Source organism: Pseudonaja textilis, chromosome 1 (assembly GCF_049901715.1).
Source record: "Pseudonaja textilis isolate UNSWEBS1 chromosome 1, rPseTex1.2, whole genome shotgun sequence".
NCBI lineage: Eukaryota > Metazoa > Chordata > Lepidosauria > Squamata > Elapidae > Pseudonaja > Pseudonaja textilis.
Window position 1 is genome coordinate 292,593,906 of NC_141990.1, and position 22,211 is coordinate 292,616,116.

The following is a 22,211-nucleotide window of genomic DNA, read 5'->3' on the forward strand; positions in this document are numbered from 1 at the left end:
CATCTATTTTCTTCATTCAGCTTTTTTGATATTCCAGGTTTCATAGCAGTATGTTGCAACTGGGAAATCATGGCCTTGATAATACATAACTTTGTTGTTTAGAGTAGAATCTGAGTATTTTAATATGTTTCTATATCTGTAATAGTCTTTCCTTAAAGTAGCAAACAACTTATTTCATGGCTTCTACTAGTATCCTTGTGAATGTTGTGGTCTAGAAAACGAAAATATATTATTGCAATTTCTTTTTTTATACTAGGTTGACATTGTATACTGACTCTTAGAGGCTTTTGTAATATTGAGAAGAAAACCAACTTTTTACACTCTTTTCCATCTTCAGTAAGGTGAATTTCTGTTTAGTTTTCCTTATTTCCAGCAAAGGGGTGTTATCAGCATATTAAAGTTGTTGATGTTTCTCCAGCAATTTTAATATATTTTCTTATAAGTGCCTACAACAAGTCACCTATAGAGATTAATATTCTTGCTGTCTCTTGCCTTCTCCCACTTAGCAAATATTTGTCTTCTAATTCAGCATTTTTCAAGATATATTCTGCAGATAAGTTAAATAAATAAAACATAGTCCTCTTCCAATTTTGAATTTCATTGTCCCATGATTCATTCATTGCGGCTTCTTCAGTAGGCTGATTAATTTGTCCAGTAAACGCATGTTTTATCCACAGTGATTTATCCACTGTCATATTATACACAGTCAAAAGCCATTGTATAATTATTAAGGCAAAACTATACATCTTTTTGGAAGGTTTCCATAATTGTAATACCTGTTTCTGTATATAAATGGGTAGATGTCATTTCCAACCATCGAGCATCTTTTTAAAGGCAGGTATTATTGTTAACCAACCAAAAGAAGCTGGCCAAAAATGCTTTTTGACCCTGCATATACTAATCTTCTCCTGTACAAATATCAATTTGTTTACAAATCATAGTATCAGTACCATCATTCCAAAGGCACTGCTTAAGTGTGAGCTGGGGAAATGGGAAAGTGAAATCCTGTTTCTTACTATACTAGCAATTATGTAATGGCTTATATAGTGGATAGTCTGCCCACAACAGCTCACAGATTTTTCATCCTCAGGCTGCTAAAGTCCCATTTCTTCATGTTCGTTAGCCTGCAACTGTGAACTAGTTAATTCATTATACATAGCCAAAAATGAATGTGATCTTCTGGAATCTTCCTTGCTTATTTGTCCAGCCTGAATCTCATTGCAAGAGCAGGAACCTGCCATCAGAATTCAGCCATGCTGAATGTGTGGAAAAGATTGTTCTCATCATACTGCATAGCCCAAAAGAAAATAATAATGTTAAGTTTTTTCCTTGATTACCTTTTCTGTCTTTTTATCTTTTGAAATCACAGACCTGCAGTTTTCATGTGTGAGATTTTTCTGGAGAATCGTCTTTAATTGTGTGGCTTGAATGAATGTTTTCCTCGGATTTTCATGCCTTCAAATTGAATATTATGTACTAATGGTTGGTTAGTTTTAACAAACTAATTATTTTCTTCTTAACATAAATAAATCGATTGTGTATTAGAGTGTGTATTCTAACACATATGTCTCCTGTCTGCTCAGCCTTACTGTGCTTGCTATTTCTAGCTGGTAGCATTTGTTTGTTTTCGTGCATTGATTGTTACTTCCTTTTACTAATACTTACAACTGCATGTTACATCTCTTGGCCTAGAACAGAAGTCAGTATAGTATCAAGTAGTTTTCTGGGCAGAAATAAGGAAGTAGTTTCTATTGTCTTCTTTCTAGGTTGGCTTTGGGGGGGGGTATCTTCTTCCAAGTACTAATCAGGCTTTACCCTACTTATCTTTAAATAGATACATAAGAACAGACAGTTTTCTTTTAAATATAACCTGAAAGTTTAACTATTTGATTCTTAAGAAAATGTGGATAATGAACCTGCTTATTTGATTATCAGGAAGAAACGTTACATTTTAAGGAATTTAAGGGAACTGCGTAGCTGCTATATAGCCAGCATAGAGTAAGCATATAGTCATAATATGTATGTAGAGAGAGATATAATCAGTAATAATATTACTCTTGAAATATAAAGCAAGAAGATTCAAGAGTGAGGATCACAGTCTAAGAGGAAAAGTTTATTTCCTCACAAAGCCAACATATTTTCTGAAAATAAATGGGCAAATATAGTGAAAAGTCCTATTTGACATGCATCCTATTTGGACTACAGACGAGAAATTGAATTTTTTTTTTTTTGAAGTGTCAGGTTAATGCCCTCTAAATTACTCCAAAAGAGCATTATAAACAAATGTGGGAAAAAGTAGAGAAAATTAGAATTATTAATTGGCATTGTGGTCACTAGTGAAAGGAACACAAGAACCTGGACGCAATTCTGTGGTGATGGTCGATGAGATTATTTGTTCCAGTCCTCCAAAATACCGTTTTCCTGAAGCTGGCTTGCGAATAATGATTACCAATAAATTTGGACCAAGAACCAGACTACGGATGGCAAGCAGGTTAATTATTAATGAGGTGAGTCCAGAGTGGAGAAAATAATTAAAATGTTGACCAGCTTAGTCAATTACTTTTTATGAGTCCTATTCATTTAATTCTTACTATGTTCTGTTCTTAAAGTAATTAATAGATAGTGTAAGACATTCAGAACTCTCAAAGATGTATTTATATTACATATTGAAATATTTCATAAATTATATTTATAACTGAATTATATTACAATTGAACTAAAAATTAAAGTCAAGTGAATAAAATTCAAATTACATAAATTTCAATAAAATGTATTGAAAATTTCAATGTATAAATTGAAGCTATAAAAAAAGAGAAATAAATCCTCATGCTGGTTGATGGGAATTTTTTTTTCAAAGGTAAGGACTTACCAAAACGTCTTACCATTAAAATACACAGGAGTGGCTGACACTAGAATAGTTTCTACTCCGGCAGTTCAAGTCCTAGTGCTGTGAGTCAAGATGAACTTCCATCACTCGCTTTAGCTTCTGTCAGCCTAAGAGTTCAAAAACATGTTTTGTGCAAGTAGAAAAAATAGGTACCACTTTGATGGGGGGGGCGGGGTGAGCTGGTTCTCCATGCAGGCAGTCATATTCCTGCCCTCTGAGCCTTCCTGGCTGTGTCACTCTTTTGCAAGGCAGCTCTGGTGGAGAGAGAAGACCTCTGGGTGATGTTGCAGGAAGAACCACTTGTCCTTCTTTCTGGTGTGGTGCACCATGGGACTTGCACAATCGCGTCCTACAAGAAGGCTTGTATGTGGTTCTTCGTGCAACTTGGCAGTTAAACTACTACTTTGCAATTGAAATGTAATCTCCTGGCTAATGTAACAATGTCATAGGCTAATAACAAATAATAATAATTAGAATATTTGCTTCTTAGAATTTAAAAGCCCAGGTAACATCTGTTTAAAGAGCAGAATGCTCTTAAAGTCATTGGGCTTTTTTCTGTACATTTTAGCGTCAGCGTCTAATTCATTCTTCCAATGGCCAGTTGATTCAGAATGGAAGACATGAGAATATTGAAAACGGGGCCATCCATGCTGACAACCAAGAGGAAGCAGAACACATTGCCCTGTCTCCATTTTCACCACCAGGTAAATATTCAAGGCACGATATGGAATAAACAAGAAAGCAAGAAAATTTCTCCAGGAAAACTGCCAAAGAATTAGGGCTTCAAAAAAGAGTGCCATTTTTCCCCCCATTAGGGTTGGGAATTCTGGGAGCTGAAGTCTACAAATCTGAAAGTTGACAAGTTTAAAAACACTGGAATATCTATGGAGATTCTCAGTAAACCAGATCATGGTTGTCCCAAAAGTGCTTTTTCAAAAGGCAATTGGACATTCTTTTTTTTCCTTGAAGATGTCTCGCTTCTCATCTAAGAAGCTTCTTCAGTTCTGACTGAATGGTGGAAAATGGAAAAAATTAATTACTAGTTGACTACAAGGGACATAAAACAGAAAAAGTCCACTTGCCTTTTGAAAAAGTGTCTTTGGGAATGATCTGTGGAATCAGTTCTTAGGTCTTCTAGAACAGTGTTTCTAAACCTCAGCAACATTCAGATATATGGACTGTTTTGAGATGTTTTGAGCCAGTGTAACCTGTAGCTGTAAAATGGTATGTAACCTCCCAAAATAAATCACTGCAGTGTAGTGGCAGGAAAAAAAAGGCAAACACTCTGCAGCACTTTAAGGTTGAATGTATGATAATTGCTAGCAACATTCAAAATCAAACTGCAGTTTTGGCTGATGTTCGGTCCTCAATCGATACATAATTTTTGCAAATTGCTTCGTGGGTATCTGGCTCTTATTTCATTCCATTTCCCCCCCAATTTGTTTAGAATCCTCGGAATGGAAGAAATTTCATTTTTTTTCTCTGTCTTGCTCTTTTCAGAAAGTGTAGTAGACTAAATTATGAACATAGCTGCTGGTTTATAGTGCTAGCATATTTTTATTTGATGTTCAGCATTTTTAAAAATATTACTTTATTATCTTACTTTTGATTTTTTTTTTATGTCACTGGCAACATTCAAGAGCAACTGTTAAACTTTAGGCTATAATGGAATATAGGTTTGGGAAAGAGGCTAGATAAGTGGCTGTTTTGATTTAATGGACTTCAGAAAGTTATTTCCCATATATTCAACAATTTTGTTCTGCCAGAATAGACATTTTAATTTGGTGGGAACATAAAGAATGGCGAAATTGTGTGGAGGCTGCAGCCAGGATTTTGAGAGGCTGCTTGCAACCAGGAGTCCTTAATTTATGCACCCTTGATCCAGGCAATTGGATATGGTTAAGAATGTTTTAGAAACAAAGCCAATCTTTGGAATGTGCATTTCTCAAAGTTTGCAAGGCAGTTATTGAAAAGCTTACAGACTGCATAAAAATGCATACAATTTGAATACAAAGTAACTGATTTGATGATCTGATATTATATCAAATACTACATACTGAACATAAAGAGATATACACTGCTCAAAAAAATAAAGGGAACACTTAAACAACACAATGTAACTCCAAGTCAATCACACTTCTGTGAAATCAAACTGTCCACTTGGGTAGCAACACTGATTGGCAATCAATTTCACATGCTGTTGTGCAAATGGAATAGACAAGAGGGGGAAGCATAGGCTGTTAGCAAGACATTCCCAATAAAGGAGTGGTTCTGCAGGTGGTGACCACAGACCACTTCTCAGTTCCTATGCTTTCTGGCTGATGGTTTGGTCACTTTTGAATGCTGGCGGTGCTTTCACTCTAGTGATAGCATGAGACGGAGTCTACAACCCACACAAGTGGCTCAGGTAGTGCAGCTCATCCAGGATGGCACATCAATGCGAGCTGTGGCAAGAAGGTTTGCTGTGTCTGTCAGCGTAGTGTCCAGAGCATGGAGGTGCTACCAGGAGACAGGCCAGTACATCAGGAGACGTGGAGGAGGTCATAGGAGGGCAACAGCCCAGCATCAGGACCGCTACCTCCGCCTTTGTGCAAGTAGGGACAGGAGGAGCACTGCCAGAGCCCTGCAAAATGACCTCCAGCGGACCACAAAGGTGCATGTGGCTGTTCAAACGGTCAGAAACAGACTCCATGAGGGTGGTATGAGGGCCCGACATCCACAGGTGGGGGTTGTGCTTACAGCCCAACACCGTGCAGGACGTTTGGCATTTTCCAGAGAACACCAAGATTGGCAAATTCACCATTGGCGCCCTGTGCTCTTCACAGTTGAAAGCAGGTTCACACTGAGCACATGTGACAGACATGACAGGGTCTGGAGACACCGTGGAGAATGTTCTGCTGCCTGCAACATCCTCCAGCATGACCAGTTTGGCATGGGTCAGTAATGGTGTGGGGTGGCATTTCTTTAGGGGGCTGCACAGCCCTCCATGTGCTCGCCAGAGGTAGCCTGACTGCCATTAGGTACTGAGATGAGATCCTCAGACCCCTTGTGAGACCATATGCTGGTGCGGTTGGCCCTGGGGTCCTCCTAATGCACGACAATGCTAGACCTCATGTGGCTGGAGTGCATCAGCAGTTCCTGCAAGACGAAGGCATTGATGCTATGGACTGGCCCGCCTGTTCCCCAGACCTGAATCCGATTGAGCACATCTGGGACATCATGTCTCGCTCCATCCACCAACGCCACGTTGCACCACAGACTGTCCAGGAGTTGGGGGATGCTTGGATCAGCATCCCCCAATGCTGGATGAGCCCCAAAGTTGGATCAGCCTGTAGTGTTTTTTTTCCACTTTAATTTTGAGTGTAACTCCAAATCCAGACCTCCATGGGTTGCTAAATTTGATTTCCATTGCTAATTTTTGTGTGATTTTGTTGTCAGTGCATTCAATTATGTAATGAACAAAGTATTTAATAAGAATATTTCATTTATTCAGATCTAGGATGTCTTATTTTTGTGTTCCCTTTATTTTTTTGAGCAGTGTATTTCTGGGGAATCTACATTATTACAATACTGTGGCTATAGATTAAGAGTTACATTATTTTCTGATCAAAGCACAATTGGGAAAGAGAAAAAGTAGGTTTATGCTTTAGTTCTTCCTCTAGTAAATGTTTTTTGTTTAAAGGCTTGTATGTAAATGCTTCATGTCTGTGAAAAGTAGAACTGAATCCTCAGGATACTACTGACTTTTTAAAGCAATCATTCCCATCCCTAAATTGGACAGTGAAGAATCTGTTGACTAACTAGAACAAGTTAACATGGACAAAACATTCATATGGCATCGTTGTAAACACCTTTTCTTTTTCAATGCTTGATTTGAACATTTTAGAAAATGTTAGGAACAGTCAGGAATTTGAAGAGAACATGAGAACATTTTCCAGGACATTTCTGTTTGTGAGAAAATGACTCCAGTCTGCTTTTTGGATAATTTTAGTCTAGCTATTGATTTATAAAATACTGTTAGAATTAGAAATGACAGCTTGGAAAATTGATCATAGGTACAGTAGGTAGTAAAGTTTCAGATTATACGTAGAATTAGTGAGTAAGCTACATTCCTTGGCAGAAGCACATTGATGTTAGGAAAGATATGAAGAGAACCCTCAGCTTACTTTTGCCAAGGCCATTGTGATCTTATATTTTCTGTATTTCCTTTTAGATCCAATTTATGTCAATTTAGACAAATCTAACAGTAATGGCTATCTAGCCTGGAAACCGTTCTCTGCTCATTTCATGGTCTCTTGTTGACCATTGCTGGGAATGCGGTGGTAAATTAGAATACTCTCTTAGCTGTATAATGAAGATTGCCCCAATGTTTCTTTCCTGAATGAGAACCATCTATTGTTCATTTTCTCTTACTTTAACTCTGTATTATGGTTGTTTTTAGTGATGGAAAACATTTTGCTTCATTAAAAAAAATCCAGTTAATATAAATACACAAGCTGGGAAAGAAGAACTGAACAGTAGAGATTGTAGAAAGTAGTGGTCACAATTTATCCTGAAGAAGGCTTTTTTCTCCTGTGGTCAGCCTTATCTTATCCTATTTGCCTTGCTGAAATATTTCCTGCCAATGCTTTGAGACTCTTCCATTAGTTAGAAGAAGTATGTGCGCATACAGTGTGTATATGTAACAGTCTCTGTTAAACAGCTGACAGTGCCAGAGGAGGCAAATAGAATACAACAACTTTGCTTTGTGGAGTACTATCAGAGCAATGCTACTTCCAAAACAATGGCAAATTGAAGCATTTCTTGAAAAAGGACCTCAGTCTGTGTGTGAAGTTAACCAGTAGGGAGATATGTTTGTTCATTAATTACATGGTTTCACTTTGCCTTTGAAGAGCCTGCAAAAACTTCATGATGCAGATTATATCAAAATCCCATCAATCCCACAATGAAAGTTTTTCATTGGTTGTTGCTTATTTCCTAGTCTCAGTTTAGAATACTTACTGGTTTTATTCTTTAACATCCTAAATACCCTTTAACATACAAAAGAAGGTCTTGCTTTTTTAAAGGACTGCCTCTTCTAGTCAGATATTATGTCTTCAATTGGCAAGTGTCTTGGAAAAGGTTTCCCTCTTCCTAGGACCATTTGTTGAAAAAAAGAATCCTTTTTCTATATCACTCCAAACTGTGACACTCTTTTCCTTTGAAATTGCAACTACATCACAATTACAATTATTATTTTTTCTCTTTGCTTTTCTGTTAGGAATATGAGTCACCTAATAGCTATTTGGGTTAGAAATATATAAACCAGGATAAACATTTTAAAACTGTATCTTTAAGAAAATGCAAAACTGTAATTAGGTGTGGTTTCTCAAACGGCCATAAGATGGAGCCAGAAACCTGGGTTGTTTAGCCTTAGTCTCAGAAGAGAGTGTGAGTAAGTTTCTGTTTCCTTCTGTTGGAGAGTATTGGCATTTTTCCTAATTGACTGCTATTTCTGGATTTGATGTAAGTCTGACACTGAACTGTTTTTGACACTGGACTTTGTTACTGGATTATCCCTGGATTGAAAACTGACTGATTTAACCTGTGAATGACTTTGGACTGCCTATTTTGAACTTTGCTTAAACCTTTATTGAAAGTAAAACCCTACATTTACTGTACAGTGTATCTGATTGCTGTATGTGTATTATTCAAACACTACTGTCAGATACGTCTCCCTGTATGCGCTCATTCTCCTAACGGGGAATTACCTCAACACTTTCCAAAAAGTGTATTCTCACATTCTTCCAAAAAGCTTCAGTGTGGCTATCAAATGGCTTAAATACAGAGTTTTTAAAAATATCTGTAGGTGGTTTTTTTTTTTTTTTGGTGTCTTCAGGTCAGTTTTGATTCCTAGTGACTGCCTGGACAAGTCTTTTCATTTTCTTAGGAAGATTAGCCTGCTTGTTAGGGCAGAGAGTATTTAGCAATGTTGAGTAATTTTTCTGTAATAATGGTAGCAGCAGCAGTAGTAATAATAATAGTAGTAGTAATAATAATAATATAATAAAATGCCAAATCCAATCTAAACATCTGGTTGACTGAATGACCAACCATTTATTTTAATCATATTGTGTGACTAACCATAATAATTTAAGAATTGTGATTTAAGAAAAAAAGGATTGAAATCTACACTTTTCTGGATATCAAAGCCTTCCCTCTCTACTAAAATACACAACTGTGATATTGACTTTATTTCCTTCAAATCTCCTCTAGTATATAACAGTACAGCAATGTACATCAATAAACAGGTTCCCTTTTCTTTTCTTTTGCTCTCCAGATGGAAAAATGGAAAAAGTCAAATGGATCCTGACCTGGCCACTGATACTTCTCCTCTTTTTCACCATCCCAAACTGTAGCAAGCCACGCTGGGAAAAATTTTTCATGGTGACGTTTGTCTTTTCCACATTATGGATCGCTTTGTTTTCTTACTTTATGGTGTGGATGGTGAGTGATTGCAAAGATATGGGGGGGGGGTGTTGGTTGATTCAGATAACATTTTTAATGATGTTAGGTAGAAAACAAAGGCAATAATAATGAAGAACATTACTATTTGAATCTAACTGAAAGAAAGCAAAACAAATGTTTGATGTGTGTAATATGAACATTCAAATATGTCTTTTATTGAAGGAATCATTGTGATACTTGAAACCTCCCCTCCTTTTTTTTTTTTTTTGCTTTTTTCTCATCCTTTATTCCTTCATTTTTTTTAAACATACCTAGCAAATCTTTATACTACTGGAAAATGTTCTCCAATACCTCCAATATGAAAATGTCCTCCAATACAGCTAGCTTTCTGGAGCCTGTTAAGACAATCTGTTAATCAACTCACAAAGGCTGACATTGACTTGTATGGCATCTTTTTCAATAACTAGGAAAAATAAACCTTGCATCATAGTCGCACATTTGGATTTCAGCTAAGGCCAGGTGGAGATCCTTCTTTTCTCAAAGTTGAAGATGGTGTGATTATTCGTTGGATTACTATTTGATTTTTAATCCAATCTTAATCTCAATCTGGTATCCTTTAGATATGCTAGATCTGTAAATTCTAGAAAAGCCCAAACAGTTATTGCTAATGCTGTTAGGAATTCTTAGAATTGGAGTCCAGACATGGAACCATGGAGCATCTTATCCAGAAAACTATGTACCGTTAATCTCAATTAGTAACAATTCATTGATCCTAGTTTAATCCAAGCAACATTGGACAGAATATATGGATTTTTCTTGCTTTTTTAATCCTCAAGTAAAGCAGTAATTCCCATGAGGTAATTTTGGACTTAATAGTGGGATTAATCTATTGTGAACCCTGTGAACTGCATGACAAAGTGTAGACTTGATCTCAAATGTTACTAGTCTTACCCATGTATGTTAATTTCTATGCTTTCTTTAAATTTCTGCTTCATGGAGGAAAAAAATATTCCTTGAAGATAAATAGTTTGACATTTTGAAATTCCAGCGGAACCAGTTTAGACATAACTAAGTAAAGATTATGATTGTGCATAGTTTCTGCATTCCTAATATGCACATTCATTGTACAATGTAAAGGAAAAATGAAACAAGAAAGAAAAAAAAACAACTTTTTTCTCCTCAGTTTTGATTATTGATTTGATTTTGATGCTGCTTGATTCCAACTGATTCTGGGCAGCTCCCAATATAACAAACATAAAAATACGCAAATATAAATGTAATAAAATGTATGTAAAAAAAAGAATTACGTGACAATTACAAGATGGTAATCCAGACAGCACATCAATACATATACAAAACAGGTTATCTCTAGAAGCTGAAAAACATTTTTACTTTGTCCTAGGATTGGACTTCTGTAGTGAGGTATCCTCAAGATATTGTCCTAGAGTTGCTGTCACAACTAGCAGGCATGACCTTTGCAAGTATGAGTGGAAATTCAACATGTATAGCAGATGTTAGCTTTGGGAAGACGTTAGATTTAGGAATATGTTCTACATAGTCAGTTTATGGCTGCTAATTTGTTGTAGCATTATAAATTCTTGGGTTTGTTAGATTGTTTCATTTTAACACCCACTTGCTCAAGCAGTTAAAGAAGGTCTAAGAGTCAGAATGCTCTTATTGTTTACAACAACTTGTTTTCCTTTGTTGCACAGGTAACAGTGATTGGTTACACTCTAGGGATTCCAGATGTTATCATGGGCATTACTTTCCTAGCTGCAGGGACTAGTGTACCAGACTGCATGGCCAGTTTAATAGTAGCAAGACAAGGTAAGGCCTGCACTGATTTCAGATAAATGCTGTGCATTTATCTGAGCTCTTACATTATTGATGTAGAGATGGGGCTGAGATCACCTTCATTTCCTTCAGGTTTTTCAATACAGGCTAATGAATTGCCTAAATTAAATACCTAAATTGAATTGCCTAAATTAATGTGGGCATCCTTCAGTTTCTGTAATATTCTTAAATTTAAATTACACTCCTCTGATTAAAATGTGTACAAAATTGATCAGCAAAACCTGCATACAAAATATGTATGCATTAAGAAATATAAGAGAAAATACTGTGTAGGAGGAAATTGCTTACAAACCACTGTACAGTTTTGTGCTTTCGAAATGCATAAAATAGTCTAAATGAAAGTGTGAGCCTAAAAATTCATGACATTTTTTTACACTTTTTTAAAAATTACAAACGGATGACAAAACTGAAGACTAGGCTGTGTTTGGGGGAAAATGTAATATTATGGGAAATGAACAGATGATTTCAGTGTAATAAGTGATGTGTATCTAAATAGGAATGAAAGTTGAATCAGTTAATTAAGTCACTACTCCAGAGGCATGTCTATGAAGATTTCTCAGTCATCCAGGTTATGGTTGTCCCAAAGGGGCTTTTTCTGAATTTTCTTTCCTATGAAAACATCTCACTTCTCATCCAAGAAGTTTCTTCTGTTCTGAAGAGATGAAGTTCAGACCTGAAGAAGCTTCTTGGATGAGAAGTGAAATGTCTTCAAGGAAAAACAAAGGAAGTCCACTTGCCTTTTGAAAAAAGACTTTTGGGGGGATCCAGATGCAATGAACCATTATCCCATTCAAATCCATCAAAAAGCATAACTAATCTGACTTCCGGTTTGAGCTTCTTTGGCGACAGACCAAAATCTGCGATTTGTGCAGTTTCGATCTGTGCTCTCCGCTGGAGCACCCCGAGCCAGCTGGTTTCAGGGCTAAGCCACCCTGTAGAGGTTGTGAAGAGTGGGGAGACTGCCAGCAGGGTCAAGGAGAGTCACATCTCTCCTCCCCAGCTGGCCTTACTCCCTTTTCCGAAGGCAGTTGCAGCAGTGGTCAGAAATGGCCACCTCAAAGAAGAACCTGACCAGAAAAGAATGTGCAGGAGGAAGATAAGAAGAGAAAGTTTTTGGCTGACCGGGTCGAACTGGAAAAACAACAATACAAAGTACCCTGGAATTTGAATTATAAAGAACAACATTGTTCCCAAAGAAGATTTTGAAGCGGCGAATGAGAGAGGGAAGGGAAAGGATTTGGTTTTTTTTCTTTTCTTCTATATTGACAACTAAGAGATTTAAGTAAGAAACCGGCAAAAATCCACTTTGACATTAACAGGCATTTAGGCTGAAAATAAAATGTCAAAGGGATAATAAAGATTTTTGGATTCTCAAAAACTTTTAAAAGAAGGAAAAAAACAAAAGGGTGGGATCTGGAAAAATGGAGGAGACCACCTGGAAGTGAAAGGAATTAACAGTGAAACTTTAACAAGATTCCTAAAAGATACATTTTAATTGAAACTTTGTAACAAGGTAAGCGGACCCCAGGAAGAGAAAGTGGAAAAAAGAAGCAAGAAGAAACAGCTTTGGATTATTTGGATTACTTGGTGACTTTTGGATTTTTGGCTATTGGATTTAAAGGACTAAAATTAATCGGGTGGTTGTTTAAAAGTTTTTAAAATGGTATCACTCTTGGAAGGATTGAGAATGGAACTTAAGAAACAGAAAGAAGATGCACAAGAAGGAAGAGGTTCTTTTGGCTTCGTATTTCAATTTTTAGAAATGGAGATCCTGAACTATGAGAAACAACAAGAAATGCCTGTAAAACAAGAAGGGGGGGGGCAAAGAAGAAGCCATCTTCAACGACCAAGTATTTCTATGTGGGGAAAAGAAAAGGAAGGGGGGAAAGAGAGTGAAAAATTTAAGATCTGAAAAAAACAACTCAAAAAAAAGAATAGTTTGAAAAGTAATTACAATATTAGGAAGAAACAGAAGAGAGGATTACAGAAGAGAGAATCAGAATTTGAGAGAGAAGTGGTCAAAAAAGGAAGGGAGAAGAAGAGGGAGAAGAGGGAAAGGAAAAGAAATTATAAAGGACAGAAACAGGACATAGAGAAACCAGGAAAAAATGTACAAGACACAGAGATAATGGGTGAAAACTTAATTGAAAGGGGGATTCTGCAAGAGCACATAAGATAGTTATATTAGAAATGGAAATAGAAATAGAAATATTGTTATATTAGAAATAGAAATGAACTTTGAAAATATGAAACAAGTGTGATTAAAATGATAGATAAAATACTCATTGTAATGTAAGGGAATGTTAAATAAATAAATAAAGAGAATGAGAGAATGAAATTAGGAAAGGAGGGGAACATTTTAATTATTATAAATGTGTTATAAAAATTTGAGTGAAGAGGAATATGAAAGAAATATGAAAAAATTATGGAAATATTATAAGTGTTCCTAGAAGTATGATATCCTACTGAAAAGAAATGTTAAAGATGTCAAAGACTATAACTAACATTAATGATAGAGCTGAATTGGAATAGAATAAGTATTTTATTTATTATTGTTATATATATTTTTTCTGTTTAAGAACTTAGTGCGTATTTTAAGAATGTACCAAGCAGAATTCAACTGGAAGTTATGTATTATATTGAATGTTATATTGTAAAGACAAACTGAAGTTTAAATAAGAGCTGAATGGATAAAAATTAAAAGATGCAAAAAGGTGTCATATTCCAATTAGTAACTACAGCGAAAAATTTTGTTTAATGAGAAAAGAAAATATGAAATTGAAACAGGACAGACCAAAGTATAAATATGATGACTAGAAAGGTATTGAAACTTAGAAAAAGATATATATAATTGAATTTAGAAAGGAACGAGATAATTAAAAGGTTGAGAAAACTAAGGGAAGGGAAAAATTATAGAGAAAATGTTAAAATAGTAATAAGATGGAATAGAACACAAAGATGAATATGAAATTGAATTTGTGTCTGTATGGAGAAGTGATAACCCAGGACCATGCTATTCTCAAAAAAAAAAAGAAAAGAAATTTTACTTGTATTATGTTTTGTGAAAACCCAAATAATCTTTTTATAATAATAAAAAAGAAAAGCATAACTAATCTATTTACAGTTCTTTGGACTGACTAAAATCTACCTCAAATACTTTGGAGATAAATATATTGATACACATCTCCAAGAGAGAAAGGTGTTAGTACACCTTTTATAAGGGGGTGCTAGCCTTTTCAATATTTTATTCTTTATCTATTATTTGTAATGCAAATTCATAAGTAAAGTTTGGATCACAAACACCAATTTAAAACACCATTCTCTCTTCAATTATATATGATTTTAAGATATTGCTTACTTTAAATATACACGTATGTAAAATATAATCAAAAGGTGTTTTATTTCACTAGCATTAATCTTGTGTAGATTTAATTGATTAAATCTCAGATGCTTAAACAAAAATATTTAAGTAAAAAGAAGCTTAGGATCTGCCTTCCATTAATCAGGAATCTCTGTTTTATGCTTTCATCAACTTGCTATTCCAGTCAAAAATAGACTAGATTTTATCCATTTTTAATGAGTTTGTATTGATGCTTTATCAATAAACGGTCAAATTTGATATTTGCAAAAAATAATAATTCCCCATAGAAATTATTGGAATTCATAGGATCATTACATTGAAAGGGGTGTATTGCTTTATGTGGGAATCCACACAGAATTCCATAATTTTGGAAGAGGCCCCTTGTACTCTGCTCAACAGAACTAATTTTATTGAGTTAAAATTTGAGATTCCAAATATAGTTTGTGACCTTCTTCTGGAGTCAACACTTTGAGTGTCTCAGGATGACAACATTATTTGGTTTTAAGCCCATTTATAGTTAGGTATATACTGTAAATTGGTTAGGTATATACTGTAAACTACAGTTAAGTATATACCTAACTTGCCTTTTCTCTCAATTAAAAACAATTGGCAAAGAATTACTTAATTAATTAATAATTCTGTGAAGAATTATTGTAGGGAATCCTGGCCAATTTATTATGGTCTATTACAGTTTACATTCATTACCTCTAGATGTGGCCTTTTGGTAGAGGAGAAAAGCTTATCCTCACTGCTAAATGCTTGTTGTAAAGAAATCATTGTGCAAATCAAAATGGCTTTGAATTGTGAAATGTTTATTTTTCAGGATTAGGTGACATGGCAGTGTCCAATACGATTGGAAGCAACGTGTTTGACATTCTTGTGGGGCTTGGAGTTCCATGGGGTTTACAGACTATGGCAGTTCATTATGGCTCATACGTATGTATCCAGGTGTAAATAAATCTGTTCAAAGTTTTTGTCACAGAAAATACGATTGAATAAAACAAATAGTTATTTTGGTATGGCTTAGTTGAAAGCAACTTTCCCCAGCTTGATTATCTGTAGATGCATTGTGAGTTGGGACAGGAGCTCTTAGTGTACTCAACGAGACTTTGGCCATGAAGGCCAATGATGCTGGAATTTGAAGTAAGACCATATTGGAATTGTGCCAAGGTTCAGAAAAGCTACCCTAAATATCTTTACACAAATCTCTATGCAAAAATTCCATAAAACTATTTTTCCAAACTTCATATCTCTTATTTTGGTCAGGGTTACAGCTGGTCCTGTAATAAGATGACAAAATATCTTAGAAGCATGTGTAATACACAGAGGTCTCTGCAATGTGTTGTATCTTTTATTTATTTATTTTTATTTATTTGATTTGTCAATCACTTACAAGATAATAGGTATAAGGATAAACATAGTTATGAATAGAAGAAATGAGTACGTATAAGAAAAATAAAAGAAACAATAGGACAGGGAGGGTAGGCACTTTGGTGCGCTTATGCACGCCCCCTACACACCTCTTAGGAAAGGGGTGAGGTCAATAGTAGACAGTCTAAGGTTAAAGTTTTGAGGGTTTGGGGAAGAAAGTATTCCAGACATTGACCACCCTGTTGCTGAATTTCTCCAGAACCTCCAGTAGGAACCAATACTAACCAATTTCTCATGAAATCTCTTAATTGTTTCTTGTGCGTCTTAAGGCTTCTCCAACTGCCATTAGATGTTCAATATAATTCTTTACCTTTGACTAATATTGTTGTCTCTAATGTTGTCATTATCATAACCCATGTGCCCCCTTCAAAAATGTTCAACTTTTTTTTCCTTTGCATTTTGGATTCCTGAATGGATCTTCCCTCTGAAGTAAACCTATTTTGCAAGATTAAATCTGTTTCCTTCTGTTCAACAGACATTGCCTGTTGACTTAATTGGAGATGAAATCATGAGTATATTGTTTTTGCATCCTCTATCTTATATTTTCTAGTGACTGTATTCTTGAGATGTGGCAAGTATTTTAAACCTGTCTTTTCTGATTTTCAAAGGTTAAGATAAACAGCAAAGGACTAGTTTATTCTGTTGTGCTTCTCCTGGGGTCTGTAGCCCTTACCGTAAGTGTACTGATGAATTAATTTATTTCTGCACCCAGTCATATTAATATCACATATCTAGAGATGAGATAAAACTTATTTAATAGTAAACTTATATTTGCCATGCAAAATGTAACTATTATTTAGTCAACATATACAGACTATACATATACTATACGTATACATATACATATACATATACATATACATATACATATACATATACATATACATATACATATACATATACATATACAGACATTAAACAGACTTTACAAATTAGTTGTACTATTAAGAAACTTACATTTGTAAAAATAATTTATAGCTTTGATTGGAAAAATGAATTGCTGTAAAATTTGCAAAAATATGTGCATTAAAAAGCTTGTATAAAATAAAAGCTTGGTTTAACAGTACATCCAGGTGTTATGTTGTCTGTTGAACCTGAATTTATGTCATTTGAGAAAATACTTAAGTGACATAAATGGTGCTAGAATTTCTGGATTTCCTGGATTTACCAGACAACTTTTAGCAATCACATCCTCAGGATCCAATCTGGGTCAGTCACTGAGACCAGAGGTTTACTCTTCTAAGCTTTTGGACTTGTGCTGGAGCCAATCCTCAGGGAACTTCTCTCTCACCAGAAAGTGTCACATCCTCTGCTTAACATATAGTAAATGGGGCTGTTGTGTACTCTAAACTGAGGTCCAATATGTACACAGAGAAGAACTCATAAAACATATGAAGTGGGGAAAAGGATGGACTAAAATTAAAATTTGATGAATTAAAAAAATAGAGTCAGATGATACGGTGAAGCTAGATACAGGTATAATACAACGGCTAGACAGTTCAGGTAGCGTAGCAATTTTTTATACTAATTCTTAATTGAAATCTGTGAAGCATCCCAAGAGACTTATTTCTTGATATTTGTACAACACTTAAAGCAACATGCTGGACTGTCACCTAATTAAAAATATCAATTTAAGTATATGAATCATAAAACACTTGTTTCCCTCTATAGATTTTCTAATAACTCTTCCACAAATATTTTGTATTATAGGATTTAAGAGTTTCTCTAGTTGTAAAGGTCATGGAAATTAGTTTCCTTGAATTATTTCTAAAATTCTCATTTGAAGTGCTATTTTTTTTAGCCTGCAGCATATATCGCTTTCAATCTTAAATAATTCATTCCTCATGTCCTTACAGGTTGGCGGGATCCACTTAAATAAATGGAAACTTGACAGGAAATTGGGAGTCTATGTGCTCACCCTCTATGTCATTTTCTTGTGTTTCTCGATACTGATAGAGTTTAATGTCTTCACTTTTGTCAACTTCCCAATGTGCCGAGAAGACTGAGAAGCAAAGCCAAGAGATGTCATCTGGATCTATTTTGCTATAAGTGTCAGGAGAGATTTTTACACTTTAACTCCAAAACTCAATGTCTCTCCTGCTTTATCAACTTAGAAGCAATTTATCTGGGAGGAAAGAACATATTTCTTTACAACACACAAGATCAAGACTGCTAAAGCTTTGTCATCTGTTCTTCCACCTCCTCTTTCTTCATCAGGTACCCTCATTCAGCTGTACTTCCTGCAGCTCTGTATGAGGTTTTAAAAGATGGTGCCCCATTTCAGAGTCCATTCTGGTTTGAGCATCATCAATATCAAACTGATATAACGTCTGCCATGGAAACACATTTTCCATTTGATGGCATACAGGTCTTCAAAGAAGAGGAAAAGAGAGTAGATTCAAGATTCTACCTTGCCTCATTTTGAGGATCTCAGCTATGTCATGTGATTACATGCTTATATGCATGAAGAACCTTGGTTTTCCTTCTTTAAATGCTCTATTTATACACAAGTTCCAACAATGCTGAGGAGATCATCTTCAATAGTAATTTATCATCTTTTAAAAATGTTTTTGAAAGATACAACAGTTTTACTAAGAAAAAGATGGAAAATGATAATACAATACTATGATCAAGTCATTCTGAAAATCATGGAACTTAAAATATGGCAAACTGGATAAATATCTGTGCTGGAAAAAGATCAAATTGTTTTACAGTCAGTGAAGAACAATGGATAATATCTAGAATAAATACATATGAATATTATGTTGACAAGTTAGAAAATTGCACCAGCACCAGTAAGTGTATATTCTAACCTTAGAGGAAAATGGAAAACCTTGGGTGCTCAATAATTGATTGTGATGGTAATGATCTGGGGGGAATGTATAACTGAGATGCCTTCCAACTCTTCATAAATGAACTATGAATTTGGAAGTATTTATATCTATCTATCTATCTATCTATCTATCTATCTATCTATCTGCTTGCGTGCATATGTGCACACACACCAAACAATAATTGTACAATCCTCAGTTTTATCTTATTTTAAAATCAGAAAGGTGGATTGCATGAAAACTGGCCAGCAGAATATGGGGAGGGGGAGTCTGCTATCTTTTGGAAATCTAGTATCTGCATGTACATTGAGATAATTATAGAACATGGTCCAATGTGCACAGATGTTCTTCTGAGGTGTGTGAGTGAGATGTGATTCAATGCAGATGTTTAAATTATTTCGGGAGATAAATTTAATTCAGATACCTAAATCAATTCAAATAGAGCTCCAATAGGAATGGACTCTATTAGGACCAATTCAGGCCTTAAAGTGCATGTGCACATGTGAGGAAAATATCCAATTAATGTGAATTGATTTAGATTTATTTATGTTCCTGAATTTGTTGGGTTATTCTGATGCTTTGAATCTCTGTGGGTTGATTCAAAGCACTGAGTCTTTGCACAGATCATTTCCTTCATAGCTTACTTTAATCCCCTTTTGATCGAAAGTTCAGTCTCTCATCAAGCCTTGACAATCTTGAGCCAACTGCTCCTGGGAACTCTTACATATTTCATTATTTGTCCAGTAAAATGTTTGAGACAAAGCTAATTAAATTTGAAAGTTTTCACTTTAAGCAATCTCCAACTGCATGGAAAGAAACAAAAAATCAGAATATCTACAAGAATGCAATAACAGTCATTACATTATCTCTGAATTAACTTCTTAGTTCGCTAGAGTCATAATCTGTTTTTTCCCATATCACTAGTGACTCTCACAAATAAAATATATTTGGGTATTTATGAGTATAATGGAAAGGAAACCTCAGTCTATAAAATATAAATTTCAGAAGATTTGGGATATTAACGCAGCAGGGAGACAGGATAAATCCCATTTCTCTTTTTATGCTTCTCTTATATAAACCTGACACAAGGACATGAGCTTTCTCAAGATTTACCCACTGCCTCAATTTGTAAGCTTCATGAGAAATACCGAAAGATGAAATGGAAACTACATCTTATTGTCAATTCTAAGTCAACAATGAAGATTCCATCTCATTCATCACAAACATTACCACTTTTCAAATGTTATTAAAATGCTGAAGAATGCAGAAATTTCTAGAAGCACAGCTTACCTTTGTACATCATTTATTTTTTTAATCTTTGCTCAGTAAATATATATTGAATGGCTGAAGAATATGAATTTCAAACCATATTGAATATATTTTTGCACGCATAAGCATTAGGCAAAATTCCAAAGAGCAGAGCATTGCACTTCTGTCAGAAAGAAATACAGTTTTTCACAAGGAATTTAAAAATGGATATAATCACTTACAGTTTATTGAGGATGGGATAGATACTCCAATATCTCTATTCACAAATCATGATGTTCTCAATATAAGAGTTCCTAAGCACCCAACTCAAGCTGCTACAGTTTAATATTCCTCTCAGAAGTCAAATATTTTATCCTATGCTGCCTAATTCACACACTAAACTGTATTTTATTATTTAAATCACAAACATTTAGAGTCATACAACATCTTAGACTATAAACTAAGGTCGTAAACTAAGGATTACAATTCCCAGTGGTTGAATTTACACTAAGCCAAAACCATACAAATTCATGTAACAATATAAGGTAATGAAGCCAATCTCATTGTGATCTCAATATCATGAATTCACAGTAACCACAGGAATACTTCTGGAAAAGAAGGGAGAATATGAAAGAGAGAGAAAAAGTCTTGCCCTTAAATACCTTGCTCCCTGATAAAATGCAGATAAATACAGTAATTGGCATCTAAAATAAAGTTACATATAGATATAGATAGTCTGTTGTCTGATGCACTCAGCATAAATGAGCCATGAGATTCGATTGATTTAACCTCAAACACAAGAATTTTCAAGGGAACCCAGTCTCAGGGTTATTTCACATGACATGTGGCACGTTTGCAGCAGTAGCAAAAAAACCCAGTCTTCCATAGGTGGAATGTATGAAGATCATGTTTACATATGCATAGCTTCAGCGTATGATAATAATTCTGTACACCTGGCTATCACATGCTTAGGGTAATCCTAACAATGCACAGTTTGAAATTGCTCAAAATTTAGTTGCAAAATGGTGAGATGATTTATAATAAAATTTGTGCGTGTATATCAGAAGCAGACCAGAGGCATTTACATATCTGTACCAGTATTGGGAGAGAGGTTCAGGGGCATTTTTTTTGGTCATTCATACTTTTTGAGTTATTTCTTCCCATTCTTCTATAGATGTTATGCATTCAAATTTCCCAGAATTATAGTTCATTTACAAAATAAAATTATTCACACTACATTTATGATATTGAAAAAATGTTGGGTAAATAAGATTATTTGCAAAAAATTGCTGTCAATTGATATAAAGCAATCACCACTTGTTCCGAATAGAGTTTTATGCAAAGGGAGAAATTCTGAAACTTTTACTCTCTATAATTAATATCAGTATTGATAGGGATAGCAACTGAAACCCACAAATCAACTTTAGTATAGTAATAGGTGTCTGACGAATTTCCTTCTTCCTAGGGTTGGCACAGGAAAGGCAGAAATGACATGCGTTCCCCTTTATGACTGGAAAAATAACAGGGAAGGATTTTCCCCTTAAGATCCAGTAAACAATAACTTATATCTGGTTTAAGTGGATACAACCCTGTCTGATATGAAATAAACAACTTTTTTAAAATCTGTAAATATAATTCCTTTTATTAGGAAAAGCATTGTTCCGCATTTTTCATTGTCAGCACTTTAATCTGGTATTTCCAGCATTTTACACAAGGGGACAGCAGTCTTCCTGAACAGAATGTATAAGCATTTGGATATTTATACTGCACTATATCTGAAGTAATAAGTGAGACTACAATACCTCTGCCTCTTTCTTTGATTGGATAAATTATTATAAACACTGTATGTCATGCCCCCAAATATACCCTATTCACAAAACTGAGACTTTGCATAATAGCAACAGAGGAAACTTCTAAACAATAGTTAACTCACTTTCTGTTTTATGTTTTCTGTGAAAGCCATAAGAAGATTGAATAGTGAAAACAAGATGTGTAATATTCTTGTGCAGTTCTCTCATTTTAGAAAATGAAAGATGGGGTTTTTTACCTGATTCTTTCTTCTTGGACTTCAGAGGCCTAATAATACCCTAGCAAGCTACCGATTCTAGACATAAATCTAACTAGTTGTGGCAAAAGGACACAAAAATTGCAC

The 22,211-nt window shown here is 35.0% G+C and overlaps 1 protein-coding gene across 3 annotated transcripts in view; it reads left to right on the top strand.

Annotated features, from left to right (window-relative positions):
• Positions 1 to 18,911, top strand: part of SLC24A4 (solute carrier family 24 member 4) — a 123,654-nt gene extending 104,743 nt beyond the window's left edge. For 2 of the 3 annotated variants that reach the window (XM_026713253.2, XM_087922105.1), the window contains exons 11-17: positions 2,338 to 2,507; positions 3,456 to 3,591; positions 9,207 to 9,373; positions 11,047 to 11,161; positions 15,373 to 15,485; positions 16,589 to 16,654; positions 17,837 to 18,911. In XM_026713253.2, the coding sequence (XP_026569038.1) occupies positions 2,338 to 2,507; positions 3,456 to 3,591; positions 9,207 to 9,373; positions 11,047 to 11,161; positions 15,373 to 15,485; positions 16,589 to 16,654; positions 17,837 to 17,986 (917 nt within the window). In that variant the 3' untranslated portion in view covers positions 17,987 to 18,911. The remainder of the gene's footprint in view (positions 1 to 2,337; positions 2,508 to 3,455; positions 3,592 to 9,206; positions 9,374 to 11,046; positions 11,162 to 15,372; positions 15,486 to 16,588; positions 16,655 to 17,836) is intronic. The other variant, XM_087922104.1, reaches the window with a different exon arrangement.
• The last annotated feature ends 3,300 nt before the right edge of the window (positions 18,912 to 22,211 follow it).